Source organism: Podarcis gaigeae (assembly GCF_964106915.1).
Source record: "Podarcis gaigeae genome assembly, chromosome: 16".
NCBI lineage: Eukaryota > Metazoa > Chordata > Lepidosauria > Squamata > Lacertidae > Podarcis > Podarcis gaigeae.
This window is the reverse complement of record NC_139693.1, coordinates 29,588,644-29,609,582: the sequence shown is the minus strand read 5'-3', so window position 1 is coordinate 29,609,582 and position 20,939 is coordinate 29,588,644. Positions and strand designations below refer to the sequence as shown.

Here is a 20,939-nt window from a genome sequence, read left to right as displayed (position 1 = left end):
TTTTCCCCAGTTTGCGTTTATTAAAAAGGAAAGGGGAAAAAAAAGGTTTGTTTTAAAGCAGGCTGTTTTCATTGTGAGCATCCTACTTTTTTTTTATCCCACCCACCTTCCCAAGAAGCTCATTTTTTTTATTTATAAGAAATATTTACTTGCTGCTGATTCATAAAGAAAATACTGAAACAGTTTCACGACAGCTGTACATAATACCATACAATAAAAACCATATGAGAAAGGTGAAATTGGATAGCTGTTGTGGAAAGATGTGCTCTGAGTTGCTGGCATAAACCTGACTGAATAGAAAAGTTTGCAGCAGGTATTTAAAAGCTGATGCAGAAAGCACCTACTGAGCTGCAGGGAAGGCTGGTACTGTCTGTAACATACCCAACACATTTTGCATTTGCACACCACAAGCTATCTTTCCGGAAGCTTATCTGTGGTTCTTTTCTGGCGAGTTTCCCTGTAAGCTGCTGAAGAACCTCCAGAGTCTCTGGAATATGTTTCAAAAACTGTTGGCCTGAGCCTTTTTGTATCCTGGCAAAAAAGAAGACATAATATAGAAATTTGTTGTGGGAAGGAAGTATTTGAGATGGCTCAGTCTTTTCCTATTGATCTTATGAATTCTGTAATGGCCATTATTTACTCATGTATGAAATACTATGGTATCGATCATTACAGCAGCATAGTCACTTGCCAGTTGTTCCCACTTTCTCTTGAAATGGTGTTGTGAGTGAGTGGCTGATTTGTCAGTCCGTTAGCATGCTGTTATGGTATAAAGCAACATGGACGGCCAGCTTCCATTTTTGAATAGCTGCACAGGGAATGGTGACAGCACAACATAGGGTCAGTAGGGCGTGATTTGCCTGCTGCCCCATATACATAAAGCCATTCCTCTGACCATAGTTCCATGTCAATAGACTCCTTTCTTAAGGAGTGTAGCTTGTGCATTCTCTGAAGCTGAACTGTGTAAAACCAAGGCCATCTGAAAAGCACATGCAAAAAAAAAAAGGCCAGAACTTAGAGTTTCTCATCCTGCTCCCTGCTGCGGTATTTGAACACCCATTTATCTTTTGCAAGGCTTTCTTCAGTGGTAGGGAGTTAGGTCTGGGTATTCCTGTTGCCTCGATGGCATGAGAGCTTTTGCAGTGTCACTCTTTCCTGCTACGCCAGGGTCATGTTAGAAGTTCCAGACCTGCCATGTGGAGTTTCATTCTGCTAGCGGTCAGCTTTGGCTCATGCTGGCATGAGGAGGGGCTGCAAGGAGGACTTCTCCCACTGTGCTTGGGTCTCCCCATGTTAATCCTGGCGTTGCAGGAAGGAGCAACTTCTACAGCATCTCCCAGGATATGATGAGTACTTGGGCTCAGAAAGCATATTGCACGTTGCTTGGGTTTTTCTAAGTTGCGACGAAGTTTCTCAGGAATATCATTCAGGATGCCTGATAATTTTGCAGGCTGGTTGATGTGAGAACTTGTGTGTGTGTGTGTGTGTGTGTGTGTGTGTTTGTTTCTGGGTTTGCCAGCAGGTTAACTACATCCCACCAAACCGCTGCTCTTCCAGTTACATGAGCTGTTCTCTCCAGTCTAAGGTACTAATCAAAATCCTAATCTTTATCTTCCCAGGACCTTAAATGGGCTTGGCATCTTGGTGTGTTCCATGGATGGCTCAGTAGCGTTTTTGGATTTTTCCCAAGACGAGCTTGGCGACCCTCTGAGCGAGGAAGAGAAGGTACCCTGCGCTATTTTGGACGGGCTTGCTAATTAAGGCTGCAGCCCTAACTTCACTTAACTGGGAGTAATCCCGATTGGATTCAACAGGACTTAATTCTGAGTAGACATGGTTAGAACTGTGCTGATCAGTCGCATCTTAAAGATGGGAGAACCTTTTGTTGCCAGGGTGGGGGTCATGTTGCCAGTTCTAACACATCCTTTGGATCACAGCTGGGGAAATGTGGCAGGTGCACTATAAACAGGTTATGTGCATGTATTCCTGCACTCAACAGATGCCTGTTGTTTTTTTTGTGTACATCCCTATGCTTTTCAAGTCTTCTTTCCTTTTTCTGCCACCATTGAAAGGGGATGTCCATTAGCTCAGCGCAGCATTCCTCAACCTGGTAGCTGGCAGATGCTTTGGACTCCCCCCAGTATGGCCACTGGGCAGGGGTAATGGGTTTTGCTGTCCAAAATATCTGCAGGGCACTAGGCTGGAGAAGGCTAGCTTAGCGGGGTTGTACATGCTTTTCATCCTCAGTCTACAGCATCACTGGTGTTTGAAATGCCCTCCATCGCTTCATTCAGAAATTCTCATTTATCTCTTGCTTTTCCTTAGTCTACTCTCTTTTCTGCTCCTCTGGTCCCTCCTGTCTGCATACTCTAAACCAGTGTTTTTCAACCACTGTTCTGCGGCACACTAGTGTGCTGCGAGATGTTGCCTGGTGTGCCGTGGGAAAAATTGAAAAATTTGAAAGATTAAAAAAAAGTCAAATTTTTGCCCACTAGGTGGGCGCCGGACTGTGTCCACCCTATTTTCCATCCGTCCTGGGTGGGGATCAGATCGGATGGGATCAGATGAGAGCAGACAGGCGGTCCGCTCTCATCCGATTCCCCATAGAGAGCAGTGGGGCTCTGACATCTCCCTCTCCGCACACAGTACGGAGATGGAGCTGTCATCTGCCGGCTCAGCGGGGATCAGCGGATCGATCCCCGCTGAGCAGAGAACGGTTCACAACGTTTTTGTTTGCCTTTAAAGAAAAAAATATTAAACATTTTCTAATGGTGGTGTGCCTCATGATTTTTTTCATGAAACAAGTGTGCCTGTGCCCAAAAAGGTTGAAAAACACTGCTCTAAACCTCTTTCTCACAGTCCGTCTCCTGCCTTTATTTTTGCACAGCACCTGAATCACTTCTAAATAATGGTGAAAGCCGGCAGACAAATGCAGCCGGAAATAAATGAGTCAGTACAGCTGAAGGTTTCTGCATTATTTGGATATTCAGTCCGTTGCCCGAGTCCTTTGTCATTTTTGATCAAGATTCGTGCACGCAGTTTAAGCGGCTGCTTTTGTGTTCTCACCTTTGCGCCCCTTAGAGCAACATCCACCAGACCACTTATGGCAAGAGCTTGGCTATCATGACCGAGGCACACCTGTCTACTGCTATAATTGAGAATCCAGAGATGCTGAAGTACCAGCAAAGGCAGCAGCAGGTGGAAAAGAAGAACGAAGCAGCGAGAGATGCAGCTGGCTCGGCAGCAGCGCCTAAAGTAGCAAGCATGGTGAATGGGGAGAGCTTGGAAGACATTAGGAAGGTAGGTGACTCTGATGGTGGTTCTTTTCCTTCATGTCACCTTTCCAAAAGGGGAAAGTTTGGCATCTGGCTCCTTGACGCAGCACAGAAGGGTTGTTGGTGTGGTTCCCATGTGTCATTTACACAGACCTCCAGCCACTCATGCTTAGTCCTGGAGAGGCTGTGACATGGACAACTGGAGCCTTGGCGAGGCATTGAGCGATTCAGTCATTTCTTAGATCCATTTCAATCTGGGTTTAGGCCGGGTTTTGGCTCAGAAACTGCTTTGGTGGCCCTGTATGATGACCTCTGTCGGGACAGAGGCAGGGGAAATGTGTTCCTCTTCATTCTCCTTACCTCTCAGTGGCTTTTGATATCATTGACTGTGGTATCCTACTGGAGCTGCTGTCCGAGTTAAGGGTGTGTGGTTCCTCAGGGTTCAGTTTTATCCCCAAAGGTTCGAGGTTTTAAACCTTTTTGAATCCATGGCTCCCTTGACCAGCTACAGTGGTACCTCAGGTTAAGAACTTAATTCGTTCCGGAGGTCCGTTCTTAACATGAAACGGTTCTTAACCTGAGGTGCTAATGGGGCCTCGTGCTGCTGCCGCACAATTTCTGTTCTTATCCTGAGGCAAAGTTCTTAACCTGAGGTACTATTTCTGGGTTAGCGGAGTTTGTAACCTGAAGCGTCTGTAACCCGAGGTACCACTGTACATTCTTTCTGCATCACCACTGTGGGGCTCAGGAGTCCAGTAATGTCACCCCTTACCTGCAGAGCTGGCAGCCTCTCACCCTTTTTTGAACACCCTGGTGGAGTGTTCTCTCAGCCTCCTGTCCTCTCCCCTCCGGACAGCCCCTGCCGCTGCCCCTGGTCTCTGAGCTGCCCTCCCCCCCGCCCCAAAGAGAGGTGCCTCCTCACACTGCCCCACAGCCACCTGGGACTTGTCTGTCCATTCCCAACAGCAAGAGCTGCCGGACTTGATGGCTGGGCTCCCTCGCCTGCTTGCTTGCTTAGTCCTAGGCCGCCTTGGTTCCTAGCAACCAGCACCCCCTGGCCAGCCCCAGAGACACCATTCGCCTACAGAGTTTGCAGCCAAGGCTGCTGCAACCAACAGCTGTGCAAGCCTTTGAGAGGCAGAGACACAAGAGGGCATCAGAGGGAGGGAAGGAAGGAAAGAAGGACAGAGGTCAGTGTTGCCCACAGCACCCCTGACCATCATTCAAGGCACCCCTGGGTGCCACAGCACGCGGGTTGAAAACCACCTATGATATTTAACATCTACATGAAACTGCGGAGTGGGCTTATCCAGAGTTTTGGACTTGGGCTCTAGGAGATTCAGCAGGCGTAATCAGTGCTAATTTTCAGACAGCTCCTCAAGCCTTTTTTAATCACAATAGGCCTATTTACCTGCTCAAATTTTCTTATGATGAGCTGGCTATCATTATTAATTTGTATTCTTTTTATGGTACCTTACATTTTATTATGACTGTTTTATTGTAAAGGTCCTATGCAGCCTTATGGTTTTATATGAGTGGGAGGGGTAGGAGTATTTTAACAAACTGAATAAACAAAATGTCCAGTTTATAGACTTTTGATGCTTTGCAATAGGCCTTTATAGCAATTACAAGCAAAAGTTCCAACAGCCATCTTTCCCCCCAACAGAATCTTTTAAAGAAACAAGTTGAGACTCGGACAGCAGATGGACGGAGAAGAATCACACCTCTCTGCATAGCTCAGCTGGATACTGGGTATGTATGTCTGTATGTGTGTGTGTATATATATTCCTCTCACTCTATAGGCCGAGGGAGCCGGCGTTTGTCTGCAGACAGCTTCCGAGTCATGTGACCAGCATGACTAAGCCGCTTCTGGTGAACCGGAGCAGTGCACGGAAATGCTGGAGCGGAAATGGCGTTTACCTTCCCGCCGGAGTGGTACCTATTTATCTACTTGCACTTTGATGTGCTTTCAAACTGCTAGGTGGGCAGGAGCAGGGACTGATCAACGGGAGCTCACCCCGTCGCAGGGATTCGAACCACCAACCTTCTAATCGGCAAGCTCTAGGCTCAGTGGTTTAGACCACAGCGCCACCCGTGTCTATATCTCTCTCTATATCTATCTATCTATCTATCTATCTATGAATGAAATATAAAATGACAGGTTTTATATTTTCTTCCATTGAGATTTTCTTAAATCATTTGTATACTTAAAAAGAAACCCTCATGTCTTCCTGTTGTGAAAATACTTCTATACTACTCTGCAACTTGTCTTTTGATGTATGTACTTTTTCTAAGTTATTGATGCTTCTTAAAGATTCAGGGTGAGAGTCAGCTAATGACTTATGTAAGCGGAAGCCCTGTGCAAGTTCTTCAGATAACCTAGACCTAAGCAGTTTAGGTTCTTTCAGGGTCTGCAGGCTGGTTGCCATTGCTCACACCCTGGTAACTGCCAAACCCATTGACTACTGCAGTGTACTGTACCTGGGACTACCCTTGGGAAGACTTCCCGGGAATTTCAAGTTCCCTGCATGAACTGGTAGCCTCCGACTGTTTCTGACACCACAAGGGTTGGGGGCAGTTGCTACAATGGTGAAAATGGCAATGCCAAATCGAACACAGCCATTTCTGATTGTGTGACTCAGATATGCTGAGAATCCCAGAAGGAGGTTGATGTACTCACCTCTGACCTTGCATGCAGCATAAATCTTTGTGCTGATCGAACGTGTCTTTTAGTGCTACTTTAGATACAATCTCTTCCTCCTTTTTATTACATAATTCAATGCATACAATTGTGTTTAAAATGTGTACACCTTCGATTATGTGGCACGTATATAATCCAGCTAATCTCTTGACTGTTGTCTGTTTGTTTCCCCCCGAAAAAACAGAGATTTTTCTACAGCTTTTTTCAATAGTATTCCTATATCTGGATCCTTAGCAGGCTCAATGATGTCAGCTTCTCAAACCAATCAGCTGATGTCATTAGATTACAATGCAACCAATATCCTCTGCACGTCTAAGCCTGCCTTAGAGCCGGTGGCAGTGAGTGTTAAACCAACCGAAGACGCAGGCAACAAAGATGGGTCAGTACTGGGCAACGGAGATCTCATCTTCTAACTTTTTGTGACTTGGGGGCTCTGTCCATGCACTGCATGTCGGTCGCTCTGCGACTCTTGTTAGCTATGATTTTGTGTTTTTGAATGAGCCCATCACGGCAATAACTTTCATATTGCCTCTCACTGATCCTCAGTGATTTGAAAATATGTTTGGAAAAAAAAAATCTGTGTAGTTCTAACAACGCAACAGAACAGGGGGGGGGGGAATCTCTCTTGGGACTATGTTAAATGGTTACAGGGAAATAGTCAGACACCACTTAACCAGTGCCGTATTTTTTGCTCTATAAGACGCACCCGACCATAAGACGCACCTAGTTCTAGAGGAGGAGAACAAGAAAAAAAATGTTCTCTCCCTCTCTGCTCAGCGCCTCTCCAGCAAAGCGGGAGGAGAAATGGAAGGGGCTGTGTTTCTCTTCCCGCTTTGCTGAAGGGGCGCTGCGCAGAGAGGGAAAGCTGCGCAGTGGCTCTCCAGCGAAGCGAAGCCAGGAGAGCAAGAGGGATAGATCCCTTTTACTCTCCTGGCTTCAGCAAAAGCAGCGCGAAGCCTCCTGAGCACAGTGGGAGCGCTCCCGCTCTGCTCAGGAGGCTTCGGGAGGCTGTCCCTGAAGCCAGGAGAGCAAGAATGATCAGTGCACACCAATCCCTCTCGCTCTCCTGGCTTCAGCAAAAGCTGCGCAGCCTGCATTCGCTCCATAAGACGCACACACATTTCCCCTTACTTTTTAGGAGGGGAAAAGTGCATCTTATAGAGCAAAAAATACTGTAATCATAAACTGAGGCTGTGTACGAACAATGCATTTAAAACACACAACAGCAACACTCCCAAGAATTCTGGGAACAGTAGTTTGTTAAGGGTAACTCTGAAAGGTAAACTACAACCCCCAGGATTCTATTGGATAAGCCACGTGCTTTGAATGTATGGTGTGTGTGTGTGTGCAGTCTTAACTTTGTGGGATTCTCAAAAGCACACACAGACCCATTAAGGGTTCCACATCTGCTTGCATCACTTGCCAACTTGATAATATTTTAAGTTTGTCACAAAAATAGTCTAGGAACATAGAAAGTCGCCTTATATGGAGTCAGACCATTGGTCTATGTGGCAATATCCCACACTCTAACACAATATCGGTTGGTATTACTTATCAGTTGTTTAAAAACATAAGCTGGAGTCAGATACAGTAAACTCTTTCCAGTGCAGTCGGGAATTCATGGTGATATAATCACCAGCCACTTCATCAGAAGTGAGACGTGCAGAAAACACCAGCCAGATTTCCTACAACTGCTAGTATGCAAAGTGCTAGATGCAGAGGTGTCAAAGTAACTTCATCACAAGCCTGGCAATTCTGGAACTATACCTGATGATCTGTTGGAAGTTGATAGTCTTTGTGATGTGGTGTAGTGGTTAAGAGCGGTAGTCTCGTAATCTGGGGAACCGGGTTTGCGTCTCCGCTCCTCCACATGCAGCTGCTGGGTGACCTTGGGCCAGTCCCACTTCTCTGAAGTCTCTCAGCCCCACTCACCTCACAGAGTGTTTGTTGTGGGGGAGGAAGGGAAAGGAGATTGATAGCCGCTTTGAGACTCCTTCGGGTAGTGATAAAGCGGGATATCAAATCCAAACTCTTCTTCTTCTACTTCCCCTTTGTTATTTTAACTCATGTGCAACTACTCATCCCCCATGCACATTTTATAGTTTCCTTTTTCATCTTTTAATTTTCGCCCGTTGTTATAAGTGTTCTCCCTGTTTTATATACAGGGGTACCTTGGTTCTCGAAAGGCTTAGTAGTCAAACAAATTGGCTCCTGAGCGTCGCAAACCCGGAAGTAAGTGTTCCAGTTTGCGAACGTTTTTCAGAAGCCGAACATCCGATGTGGCTTCTGCTTGAGAGCAGGAAGCTCCTGCAGCCAATCGGAAGCCACGCCTTGGTTTTTGAATGGTTTCGGGAGTCAATCGGACTCCCGGAACGGATTAAGCTTGAGGACCAAGGTACCACTGTAATTTCATAAAATGAAATTTATAAATAACCTTCCCAAAGAAGTACCTGGAAGACATGGGGAGGGACAAGGCAAGTCACTGGCTTCCAGTGGCTTCATTCTAGTTCTCTTCACTCAGCTGGAGGCCCCTCGAATTACCCAGAGGGGCAGAAGGGGCCACTTTACCCAAGATGTACCACGTAAGGATGAAAAACAGCTTCCATCCTGGGGACTGATGTGAAACAATGGGGACTGATGTCGCCGTTTTCCACTGCTTGTGATCTTTCATTTTGGTGTTTTGTTGGCCTGTAGAACACTCCCCCCCTCCAATATATATTGCCCCAACTCAGCTTTTTCTTCCTTTTTTTTACAGTGTAAATGCTACCTCTGCTTCAGCTGCTCCCCCTGCATCTTCGCCCTCTGTGCTGCCACCCTCTTCCAAGATAGAGCCAATGAAAGCATTCGATTCGAGATTCACGGAGCGATCCAAAGCCACCTCAGGGACTTCTGCCATAACACACACAAATCAGATTGCCATAGACAGGTGAGGAATGAGCTGTGCCCAGGTGAGTGTGAAGGAGGAAATTCCACTTCCTCCAAAGTTGCAATATCTTAAGACTCCGTTTTCTTGTTGTGTAGCCTGGTACATGCAAATGAACTTTCGCTAACCCTTCCCAGCAGAAAAAAAAGTATATGGGCAATAACCATGGAAACCTGCACCGTGGCACGTTATAGGAATGCAATAAATCAGCTAGGCAGAACGTTATAATTAACCTTAGGCTACTGAGCAAGGAAGAAACAACTAATGAATAAGACAATTAATCAAAAGTTAATGAATGAAGACACTGAAGAATGCGTGTTTATTCAGAAGTTAATAAAGAAGGACATTGAAGAATGTATTCAATCACATATTATTAAAAATGGAAAGTTAGGGAGGGGTATTCAGAGGAGCTAGAAGATTCCTGAAATATATACACAGAAATATATAAGAATGCTTTGTAATCATACCGCATTGCAGTCTTCCTCTGTTTTTCAGGAGACTGTCCCTGTGTGCATTTGTAGCCATTAAGGCCTAAATAATAATAATAATAATAATAATAATAATAATAATAATAATAATATTTTTTTTTTATTTATGTCCCGCCCTCCCCAGCCGAAACCAGGCTCAGAGCGGCTAACAACAGTAAAATGATACAACATTCTAAAATCATTTCATTATAAAATCAGTTCAAATCAGATTAATGGCAACCATTGGGCTAGAGTTCTGTGAGGATTGCCAGAGGAGGGGGTCAGGCTGTGCCCTGATCAAAGGCCTGGTGGAACAGCTCTGTCTTGCAGGCCCTGCGGAAAGATGTCAAGTCCCGCAGGTCCCTAGTCTCTTGTGACAGAGCGTTCCACCAGATCGGAGCCACAGCTGAAAAAGCCCTGGCTCTGGTTGAGGCCAGCCTAACCTCCCTGTGGCCCGCCACCTCCAAGATGTTTTTGTTTGAAGACCGTACGTTTCTCTGTGGGACATACCAGGAGAGGCGGTCCCGTAGGTACGAGGGTCCTAGGCCGTATAGGGCTTTAAAGGTTAAAACCAGCACCTTAAACCTGATTCTATACTCCACCGGGAGCCAGTGCAGCTGGCATAGCACTGAGTGAATGTGATCCCGCAGCGAGGACCCCGTAAGGCATTCTGCACCCGCTGGAGTTTCTGGGTCAGTCTCAAGGGCAGCCCCACGTAGAGCGAGTTACAGTAGTCAAGCCTGGAGATGACCGTCGCGTGGATCACAGTGGCTAGGTCAGGGCAAAGCACGTGCTTTGTCCCATATTCAGACCACAAGATCTCTAGCTGGGACAGAGAAGCTGTGGCTGCCCATGTGTGGTTGGACACCAGATTAAACTTGCACTAGCAAGGCCAAAGGTTCCCAGGTTGCTCGTTCCTGATCTGAAGCATCTGTTGCATCTGAGCTGTAACTGGCCATTTAGGTTTCAGCCAATTTGTGTCCTGAATGGGATGGCCGTTCCCACCATGTTTAGAGTAGTGCATTTTGTCGGGACGTGGGTGCCACTGTGGGTTAAACCACAGAGCCTAGGACTTGCCGATCAGAAGGTTGGCAGTTCGAATCCCCACGACGGGGTGAGCTCCCGCTGCTCAGTCCCTGTTCCTGCCAACCTAGCAGTTCGAAAGCACGTCAAAGTGCAAGTAGATAAATAGGTACCGCTCCGGCGGGAAGGTAAACGGCGTTTCCATGCGCTGCTCTGGTTCGCGAGAAGCGGCTTAGTCATGCTGGCCACATGACCCGGAAGCTGTACGCCGGCTCTCTCGGCCAATAAAGCGAGATGAGCGCCGCAACCCCAGAGTTGGCCATGACTGGACCTAAAGGTCAGGTGTACCTTTACCTTTATTTTGTCCTTACTGCTGCTGCTAACGCTACATCCAAAGTGCTTGCTGCTGAACTTGGCCATTAGCCCACCTAGTCAATATCCTGTTCTCAAAGTAGCCAACCCAGTGTGTATGGGAAGCCCAAAAGCAGGAGCTGAGTGCAACGGCGGTCTCACCACTTGTGATTCCCAACGACTGACATTCAGAGGCTTACTGCCCCCAACAGTGGAGGGAGAAGAACATAGTCCTCATGGCCAGTAGCCATGCTTTAGCCTGCGTGGAATTTGTCTATAACCATCTTTTAAGGCCGTCTAAATCAGTGTTTCCCAACCTTGGGACTCCAGCTGTTTTTGAACTACAACTCCCATCATCCCTGACCACTGGTCTTGCTAGCTAGGGATGATGGGAGTTGTAGTCCAAAAACAGCTGGAGGCCCAAGGTTGGGAAACACTGGTCTAAATTGATAACCATCACTGCTTCTTGTTGGAGTGATCTCCGTAATTCTACTGTGCGCTACGTGAAAAAGTACAGTCGTACCTTGGTTCTTGAACAGAATGCGTTCTGGGAGTCCGTTTGACTTCCGGAACCGTTCGAAAACCAATGTGCGGCTTTCGATTGGCTACAGGAGCGTCCTGCAGCCAATCGGAAGCTGCGCCGGACGTTCGGCTTCTGAAAACCGTTCAAAAACCAGAACACTCACTTCCGGGTTTCGATCGTTCAGGAGCCGATTTGTTTGGGAGCCAAGGTGTTTTAGATCCAAGGTACAAATGTACTTTGTCTGCCCTGAATTGTCCAGGGTTCCACTTCATTGGATGGCCCTGGGTTCTAGCGTTGTGAGAGAAGGGGGAAAATGTTTCTCTATCCACTGTCCCAACGCCATGCACCATTTTATATACCTCTATCATGTCTTCTCTTCTTTGCCATTCCTCTAAACTAAAAGTCTCCAAATGTTGTTTGAAAACGTGTGGATTTTTAATCATTAGGCCACTCCCACCCCCACGAATCAGCCCAGATCCTGCCATCTTCATCTGAGAGACATGCCTGGCCCCATTTCTGTCAGCTGTTAAGTGCCAGGATAATTCTTTTCTCAGGCCTTCAGTTAATTAATGTCTCCTGTGGTTGTGCCCATCTTTTACTGGGGTCATTACTAATTTGTTGCTGAATGAGCACCTTATACATTTTCTATTGTATGTGTTTTTAATTATTCCTCAGGTTTTAATTGGTTTTTCACGTGTGTAGCTTTTAATTTTTGCCAAGCCACTTCGCGTTTGTCGTTGCAAAAAGCGACTGATAAATGAAATTATCATTATCATACATGGCTAATTGCTATGCTGTGTGTTTGGAGCAAATTCTCTCATCCTTGGTTCTCTAGATGTTGTTGCGACTACAACTCCCATCATCTCAACCAGCGTGGCCAGTGGTGAGGGATGAAGAGAGTCGTAATCCAACAACATCTGCAGGGCCAAAGTTTACCAATCCCTGAGTTAAAAGGGTCTTGGGTAGCAGGCTTGGAAAAGACCCCTCTCTGCCTGAGACCTTGGAGCACCTTTGCCAGTCAGAGGAGATGGTACCCTTCTAGAGATACCAGGGCCGTCTGATTTGTTAAAAGGCCGCTTCTCTTAACCCTCTGCATTGCACCAGAAACCGCTTTTGAAACTTCGTCGAGTAACCCTGTGTTTCTTCTGCAGATTGAAGGAGCAGAACTCAATTAGGGAAAGCAAACCCAAGGATATCTTGGAGAGTAGCAGCGACAGTGAGGAAAAGATCCCAGCCAAGCCTATGATTCTGTCCAAGCGTAAACTGGACCTTGAGGTAGAAAAGAAGAAGAAAGGCAGACCTCGAAAGGACTCAAGACTGATGCCTGTGACGCTAACAGTTCAGGTAGCTGGGGTGCCTGTCATCTTCTCTTACTCATTTGCCTTTGAAAAAAAATATTTATCTGTACTTGATTTGCATCCTGTCTTTTGACTGGCAACCTTGAAGTGGCACATCATTTACCAAATACACAAAGAGCTCATAACCCACCTACTCTCAGCAGCCAGAAACATCATAGCCAGACACTGGAGAGACCTGTCAGGAGTAAGCATAGACCAGGGGTCAGCAGATTCTTTTCAGCAGGGGGCCAGTCCACTGTCCCTCAGACCTTGTGGGGGGCCGGATTACATTTTGAGGAAAAAAAATGAACGAATTCCTATGCCCCACAAATAACCCAGAGATGCATTTTAAATAAAAGGACACATTCTACTCATGTAAAAACACGCTGATTCCTGGGCCGTCCGTGGGCCGGATTTAGAAGGCAGTTGGGCCGGATCCAGCCTCCAGGCCTTAGTTTGCCTACCCATGGCATGGACCAATGGTATCAGTATGGGAAACAACCTTATTAGAAAAACTAACCAACAAATTGAAACTGACACGGAGGCAAATAGAAGAAGACGCCTTCACCCTGGTGTGGTTACTTTTTATCACATACACAGCCCAACAAGACAACGACAAGAATCTGCCAACAGCATTTGAATCAATCTGGCTAACCTGATCCAAACACACACAGACACGGAAACAAATTTCACCACAGCCAGTCAAAGGCAACCAGCCACCCCCAACCTCTCTAACCACCAAAGGAATACAAGTGAATAGTAAACTCACACAAGTGGCGCTGACACAAAACCCTACACATACACTAAGTAGAATAGAAGCATTCCCACCCCACCCCACTCACCATTCCCCCCTCCACCTCTTTCCTCCCTTTCTTCCTAATGTAACACTAATGTCTCAACAAATGAAACTGATCTGTAGAAAATGTAACCTGAAAAAAGAGACATTGCACATACATTTGTAAATCAATAAATCTTTAATATATATTTTTAAAAAAAATAAAAAATATGCAGATATGTAAAGAACCGTGAAAAAAACAAAAAAACTCTTGGTGGAGCAAGAGCAGGTGGTAAAAATGTCCCCTTCCCACTGAGAGCTTCGTGGAAAGGAATCTCCAGGAAGGAGAAAAGCAGGTGAAGACTACAGCGAGCTCCTGCTCCTTCTCTCTTTCCTGGATTCCTTTCCAGCTCCAGCTGGTGTTTGCAATTAAATGGACACAGGCGTTTTTACGCCAGTCAGCCTGGTTGAGTTCTTCTTCTTGCCTTTCAGTCTCCAGCAATCCTGGCTTCTGAGAAGGATGGTGCTTGCCACAGTGCACCGCTCACACTTAAACTGCCAACCCCAGTTCCTCAGAAATCGTTTGCATTGCAAGTAAGTGTTGGATTTAAAAAAAAAAAAACAAACTACACTGACCCTTCTGCAGTTAACAGCAGGTTAGTTCCAAGAGAAGAGCCAGGATCGGCGTGGACAGCCAGCTGCGGAAACTCCGGAGCATAAGGAGCGAAGTCTTCACAGTTTCCCAAGGCAGAGGTTCCCAGCAAAGTGTTTGGGGTATAAAAGGGGTTGGGAAAAAGATGACATTTTGGTCTTCCTGCCAACAAGCCGGACCCATAGAACCATATTTGATCCGGACGTTCCCAGACATAAGAAAAATGCATTCCTTTACGCAACAGCAGCGGCCAGAATACTGATCGCAAAGAACTGGAAGAGGAAGAAAATACCACCATTATTAGAATGGCAAAGTAAACTCTGATTTTGTGGAAATGGCAAAAATGACGGCAACAATTAGAGGCCATTCAAATCAGAGAATAATTAAAGAGTGGGAGGGAGAGAAGGAATATATGAAAAAAATATGGTTCCGGAACTGGAATATTAATAGATAACGTGTAAAACGTGCAGGGGTAAGCAAGGAAATAATAAAAAATCAGCTGAACAATAATTAAATTATAACAACACAACAAGACGGAAGAAGTAAAAATAAAATAAGATCACACATGGGTGAAGGGGAACGGGGGGGGGTATAGGAGAATTTGATATATTACTTATATTATAAAAGCTTTAATATAAAATTTCTAACTGTGTTGTATTTGTATACAGCAAAGAGAAGTTTAGAGTAATTAGTTATATTTTAATTTAATTAATTATGTAATAGGTTTATGAATATGGATGTTGAATTTGATGTTTGTAATTTTTCTTTTTTCTGTTTTGGAAATAAAATTTAAATTTAAAAAGGGGGGGGGGAAGAACCATATTTGATCCGGCCAGCTTCCTCATTTCAGCTCGTGCCTATTAAAAAGGATGGAGCTGAATCCCATATGCTTTATTTATTGCATTTATAACCCACCTTTTTCCTCCAAGTTGCTCAAGGTGGCCTACAGGGTTCTCCCTCTCCTCATTTAATCGCCACAAACAACCTTGTGAGAGAGGTTCAGCTGAGAGGCAGCGACTGGCCCGTGGTCACCCAGTGACCTTCATCGCCCAGTGGGGATTTGAGTCCTGGTCTCCCAGGTTCATCCAACACTCTAACCACCCCACCCCAATGCCTCTCTGTTAAGTTGCCAGCTTGGCTCAGATCAACAGATTGGGCGAGAAAACAAAGGGGAAAGCCAGATAATAGGAGGTTGCTAATTTTGGGTTAAAGTATCAGGTTATATTAGGGACGCGGGTGGTGCTGTGGGTTAAACCACAGAGCCTAGGGCTTGCCAATCAGAAGGTCAGCAGTTTGATTCCCCGTGACGGGATGAGCTCCCGTTGTTCAGTCCCTGCTCCTGCCAACCTAGCAGTTCGAAAGCATGCCAGTGCAAGTAGATAATTAGGTACAGCTCTGGCGGGAAGGTAAACGGTGTTTCCGTGCGCTGCTCTGGTTCGCCAGAAGCGGCTTAGTCATGCTGACCACATGACCCAGAAGCTGTACGCCGGCTCCCTCGGCCAGTAAAGCGAGATGAGCGCCACAACCCCAGAGTCAGTCACAACTGGACCTAATGGTCAGGGGTCCCTTTACTTTTACTATCAGGTTAAATTATAAATGGTGGCATTTCACTTCCTTTGTAATGAGCCCTTGTTGCTAAGTATTGGTGTAGCGTGGAAGTTCAGATGTGCTATTTTGCTGTAGCATGCCCTAAATGACTTATTGGGGGGGGGTGTACTGTACAATTGACCTTTGGCAGAATAATAAAGACTTGGACAGCATTGACAAGAGTAGAGCAAATTCACTGTACTTAATGCTGTTTCTTACCTTTCCTCTCAAGTCTGCAGTTGTAAACTGCAGAGAGCTGTTCTTTAGGAGCAGTATGTAAATTTAACAAGCTAATAAAATATGAGAAGGGCCTGGTAATAATGGTGATTCTGAATAATGCCGCTGGCAGGCACTTTTAATAACGTTTCAGTTACTACTACATAATACAGTAGCTGTGAACGGGCAGGTATTTCAGATGAGCCACCGTGTTTGAGCAATGTGTGTTTTTAAATAAAGAATCTACCATTTTCAATGTTGGATAACGGCACCTTCAAATTTCCAGGGTGTGTGGGGTTTTTTTAATTGTTTGAATTGGGATATATATTTGCCTTTCTGTTGCTCAGCTTTCATTTTAAGAGAACCAACTTTTGCAGGTCAGCTCAGATCCCTCCATGTACATTGAAGTGGAGAATGAAATCACCACAGTGGGAGGTTCAAAACTCAGCAGGTTAAAGTGCAACCGGGAAGGAAAGGAATGGGAAACAGTCCTCACCAGCCGAATTCTCTCAGCAGCAGGAAGCTGGTGAGTGTGTGTGTGTTTGTGTGTGTGTGCATGTGCAAACACAGCCACAACCAGGCCAGGTTGAAGGCATCAACTTGGTATATAAAGCCCTTAATGTCTTGGCACCAGTTTACTCATGGGATCACCTTACCCCATAAACACCTATTCAGGCTCTGCGAACTGTGCTTTCCTTCAGAATGGATAGGTTTGTTCTTCTTGCAGTCCATGGGGCTCTCAAGAGTCTCCTCTAGCACCATAATTCAAAAGCATCAACACCTTCTCAGTGCTCAGCGACCTCCTGTTCCCGTGCCACCCAATCACCCAAGGGCAGCTCTCTGACTAGGATGAAAACAAAATTAAAAATACATTCTGCGTGTTCCACCAGCTGATGGAATGCCTCATATTGATAACAGAAGGGCAGGATAAGAATGTCTTTCAGAAATATATTTTAGGTTTTCGGATGGAAGCTGTCCCGTTCTCCCAAGCTTTCTCTGGGATGCAATTGCAGAGATGTTTGTAGCTTTCCCCTCTTGTTTACCATGGAGGTTGGGTTGTGCTTTTTTAAAATGTGTTTTTATTTCTCACTTTCTTGTTGTGTTTTCGTTTTGTGCGCAAGCCACTTTGGAGACTCTTCGTGCAAAGCGTCGGTCTTATTAAATAACTGGAAGTTCTGAGTTGATTTCTCTTTCCCATCCCCTGGTTCTTTTCCAGCAAGGTAGTGAGTGTTGCTTGTGAGAAGCGGACCCTGTCTGTGTTTTCGGCTTGCGGCCGCCGCCTTCTCCCTCCCATCGTCTTGCATTCGCCAATCTCCACTTTGCACTGCACGGGCTTCTACATCATGGCTCTCACCACGGCTGCAACCCTCTCCGTCTGGTAAGCACTAAGCTGTCGTCGTTTCAATGGCCCTCAGGAAGGTTACAGTCAACAGGTGCAGAGGGAGGAATCCAGCGAGTGCAATGGCAGTTGTTCAATCAGTTGATTCATTTCAGCTTACCAAATGAAGCAATCTCCTCTCTGCTTCCCTCTTGCACTGTTCTTGGGATTCTCCCACCCCCCACAAGAGCCACTTTTGGGGGCAAGGGAGATGGCGGGGGGACCTCATTGTGTCAGCACAACTCCTTGCCTGAGCTTCCTCTGGCAGAGGCAGAACATAGTCGTTGTAGCTGGTAGCCAAGGGTAGCCTTATCCTCTAGTCTTTCAGTACAGCTTCTCAAAAGCGGGACCTGGTTCAATTCAGGCTTTCCCATGTGAGCCAGTGCCAATGAAGCGATAGTCCCCTGAATCTTACCAAGAATTATATTGGTGTGACGCTTAGCATCCTATGAGACTGGTGCCAAAGTTCCAGCGGCAATTCCTTGGTTTTCAGTTTTAATATTTTACCGTGCCGTATTTCAGTTTCTCTTCTGTGTTTTACTGAACTGAAATGCCATTCCCTTTCTGTACTTTCCAGGAATGCTCAAAAACAGGCAGTAGTGGTGAAAGACGAGTCCCTGCAAACAATTTTAGCAGGTAATGAAATTATTTCCGGTTAGGGGTGCTTTGTAGTGCTATGCATTAAACCAGGCATGGGCAAACTCGCCCCTCCAGATGTTTTGGGACTACAACTCCCATCATCCCTGACCACTGGTCCTGTTAGCTAGGGATGATGGGAGTTGTAGTCCCAAAACATCTGGCGGGCCGAGTTTGCCTATGCCTGCATTAAACGTCCTGTGTGGTCAAAACACATCACCCTAACACTTCACGGCCACTTCCCCTCCTCCTCCTCCTCCTTTTCATCCCCCTCCACATTTATTTTCTTTAGACATGATGGATTCTACCCAACCAAGTTCTACTTAGGCTTGTAACCCTGCTATGACTTTGCTCCAAGGAAGTCTCATTATCTGATTTGATTTTTATAGGAAGCGAAACAAGTGTGTCTCAGATCTTGTTGACACAGCATGGCATCCCCTTAATGAACATGTCTGATGGAAAAGCCTATTGCTTTAACCCTTCTCTGTCTTCTTGGTAAGTCTTAATCCTTGGGCATGTCCACCAAAGGTGAAAGAATGTACCTTCAGTCTCTTTACATTTCCAACATTTATTATCGGGCAAATGATAAATTTTTGCGAGCTTGACTGGTGTCATGTACCACCTGTAAATCATTTTCATTATATTCTCTCTTAAGGCATCACATGCCGTGAACTTCATACCTGTGGTCCACAACTGTTCCCAGTCAGCCATCATGATATTATGTCCAACATCTTGTGCCCATTTAATCATAGCTGATTTCACCGTTTCATCCTGAGTATTCCATTTCAACAGCAAGTTATACATTCTTGACAAGTTCTTAGTTTTGGGATCTAACAGTTCTGTTTCCAATTTTGATTTTTCCACCTGGAAGCCAATTTTTTTGTCCAAATTATATGCCTCCATTATTTGATAATAATGGAGCCAGTCTCGCACTTTATTTTTTAGTTTTTCAAAACTCTGCAGTTTTAATCTATCTCCCTCTTGTTCCAAAATTTCCCAATATTTCGGTCTTGCATATAATCAATTAAAACAAGACAGTTCCTGTCTGCAGGCTTACAGTCTTGAAAGAGAGAGAGAGAGAGAGAGAGAGAGAGAGAAGACACAAAAGGGGAAACGGGCGGGGAGGGAAGTTGGGGAATCAAATTCAGGCACCTCTTCTTAAACAGCTGTTCTTACAATGATCTGCTGGCACGGTTTGGGGGCAAGAGGTGCCTGATGGAGCCGGGCTTTTATCAAAGTCCATGGAATGAACCCTACTCCTCATCTCTTCCTCTGAGGCAATCTGCTGGAGTGGCAGACTGCCCCTGTCCCAGGTGACAGGTGAGGTAGAAGAGGCCTGATGGAGACGGCCTCGTTTGCGACCCTCTGCTTTACCCAAAACGTGTTTGCAAGCCACAATTTCCTGCCTAAGCAAACAGCTTTGAGAACTTTGGGTCGAGACCCTAGGTAAAAGTAAAGGGACCCCTGACCATTAGGTCCAGTCGTGGCCGACTCTGGGGTTGCGGTGCTCATCTCGCTTTATTGGCCGAGGGAGCCGGCGTACAGCTTCCGGGTCATGTGGCCAGCAGGACTAAGCCGCTTCTGGCGAACCAGAGCAGCGCACGGAAATGCTGTTTACCTTCCTGCCAGAGCACTTCAACTTGCACTTCAACTACTATCAACTATCTACTTGCACTTCAACTATCTACTTGCACTTCAACATGCTTTTGAACTGCTAGGTTGGCAGGAGCAGGGACCGAGGAACGGGAGCTCACCCTGTCGCGGGGATTCGAACCGCCGACCTTCTGATCGGCAAGTCCTAGGCTCTGTGGTTTAAGCCACAGCGCCACCCGCATCAGCTGAGACCCTACTTGTATATAAATATTAAAACTAAGTAAATATCCCCCCTCTAATTTCAGTTTAATCCCCTCCCCACCCCTCCTTTTTAATCACCTACAAATCTGTTTTTGTCTTTACAGGAACCTTGTTTCTGACAAGCAGGAGACTCTGGCGCAATGTGCGGACTTCAGGAACAGTTTGCCATCGCAGGAGGCTATGCTGTGTTCAGGACCGTTAGCTATAATACAAGGGAGAACGTCTAAGTATGGACTTACTAAGCCTCGTCTTTTTGTTGTTGTTGATGCCTCCCCAGTAGTTTCCCTGGCATTATCCCTGGCAAGTAGCTGAATTTTGCATAGCTGGGGGCTAGTTTATTCCTCAAGGTTTGCATGCACTTCTCGGTGCAAAACCTAATTATGAGAATCTAGAGCCACAAAAGCATAGAGCCACTGCCTTACTGGATTGGATTAAAGGTCTTTTTAGTCCCACATTCTGTTCCCATCTGGAGGACCAGGGACTAAAGACCAAGTGTGTGTAACTGAAGTAATTGAATAAAGGTAAAGGACCCCTGACCATTAGGTCCAGTCGTGACCGACTCTGGGGTTGCGGCGCTCATCTCACTTTATTGGCCGAGGGAGCCGGCGTACAGCTTCTGGGTCATGTGGCCAGCATGACTAAGCCACTGCTGGCGAACCAGAGCAGTGCATGGAAATGCCGTTTACCTTCCCGCAGGAGCGGTACCTATTTATCTACTTGCACTGGCGTGCTTTCGAACTGCTAGGTGGGCAGGAGCTGGGACTGAACAACGGAATCTCACCCCGTCGCGGGGATTTGAACCACCAACCTTCTGATCGGCAAGCCCTAGGCTCTGTCGTTTAACCCACAGCGCCACCCGCGAGCCTTAAGTAATTGAATAGTCACCCCCTGTTTACCCTGGTGCCCTTTCTTTTTCCTTCCTGCTGCCTCCCTTTACGCTGCGAGCCGTTTTGGGTGAGGACTCGCCCCCTTGCTCTTTGTGAAACACCATCTACGGGGACAATCCAATATTAATGGCAATAATTCAGAAGCATCTGCTATTGTTGGCTTGCTGTTACAAGCACAGATAGCTTCTGGCTCGTGCAATCCTTCATCCCCCTCCATTCCCGATTTGTGAGCGGAAGCTTCTGATCTCTTGGCGAAGCTGTGTGGAGGTGGAGCAGGGAAGAGAGAGTGTGAGTATATACGGACACTTACAGTTGAAGCAGTTGCTTCTTCGCTTCTGAAAACATTCCTGTCAC

At 46.1% G+C, this 20,939-nt stretch overlaps 1 protein-coding gene across 1 annotated transcript in view; it reads left to right on the top strand.

Moving 5' to 3' along the window:
• The window catches only part of HIRA (histone cell cycle regulator), a 61,396-nt gene that overhangs the window by 34,037 nt on the left and 6,420 nt on the right, over positions 1–20,939 (top strand). The window contains exons 11-22 of the mRNA XM_083717019.1: positions 1,620–1,725; positions 3,082–3,300; positions 4,942–5,027; positions 6,161–6,355; positions 8,732–8,902; positions 12,415–12,607; positions 13,868–13,969; positions 16,208–16,356; positions 17,047–17,208; positions 17,786–17,844; positions 18,234–18,339; positions 19,803–19,925. Coding sequence (XP_083573145.1) covers positions 1,620–1,725; positions 3,082–3,300; positions 4,942–5,027; positions 6,161–6,355; positions 8,732–8,902; positions 12,415–12,607; positions 13,868–13,969; positions 16,208–16,356; positions 17,047–17,208; positions 17,786–17,844; positions 18,234–18,339; positions 19,803–19,925 — 1,671 coding nt within the window. The remainder of the gene's footprint in view (positions 1–1,619; positions 1,726–3,081; positions 3,301–4,941; positions 5,028–6,160; positions 6,356–8,731; positions 8,903–12,414; positions 12,608–13,867; positions 13,970–16,207; positions 16,357–17,046; positions 17,209–17,785; positions 17,845–18,233; positions 18,340–19,802; positions 19,926–20,939) is intronic.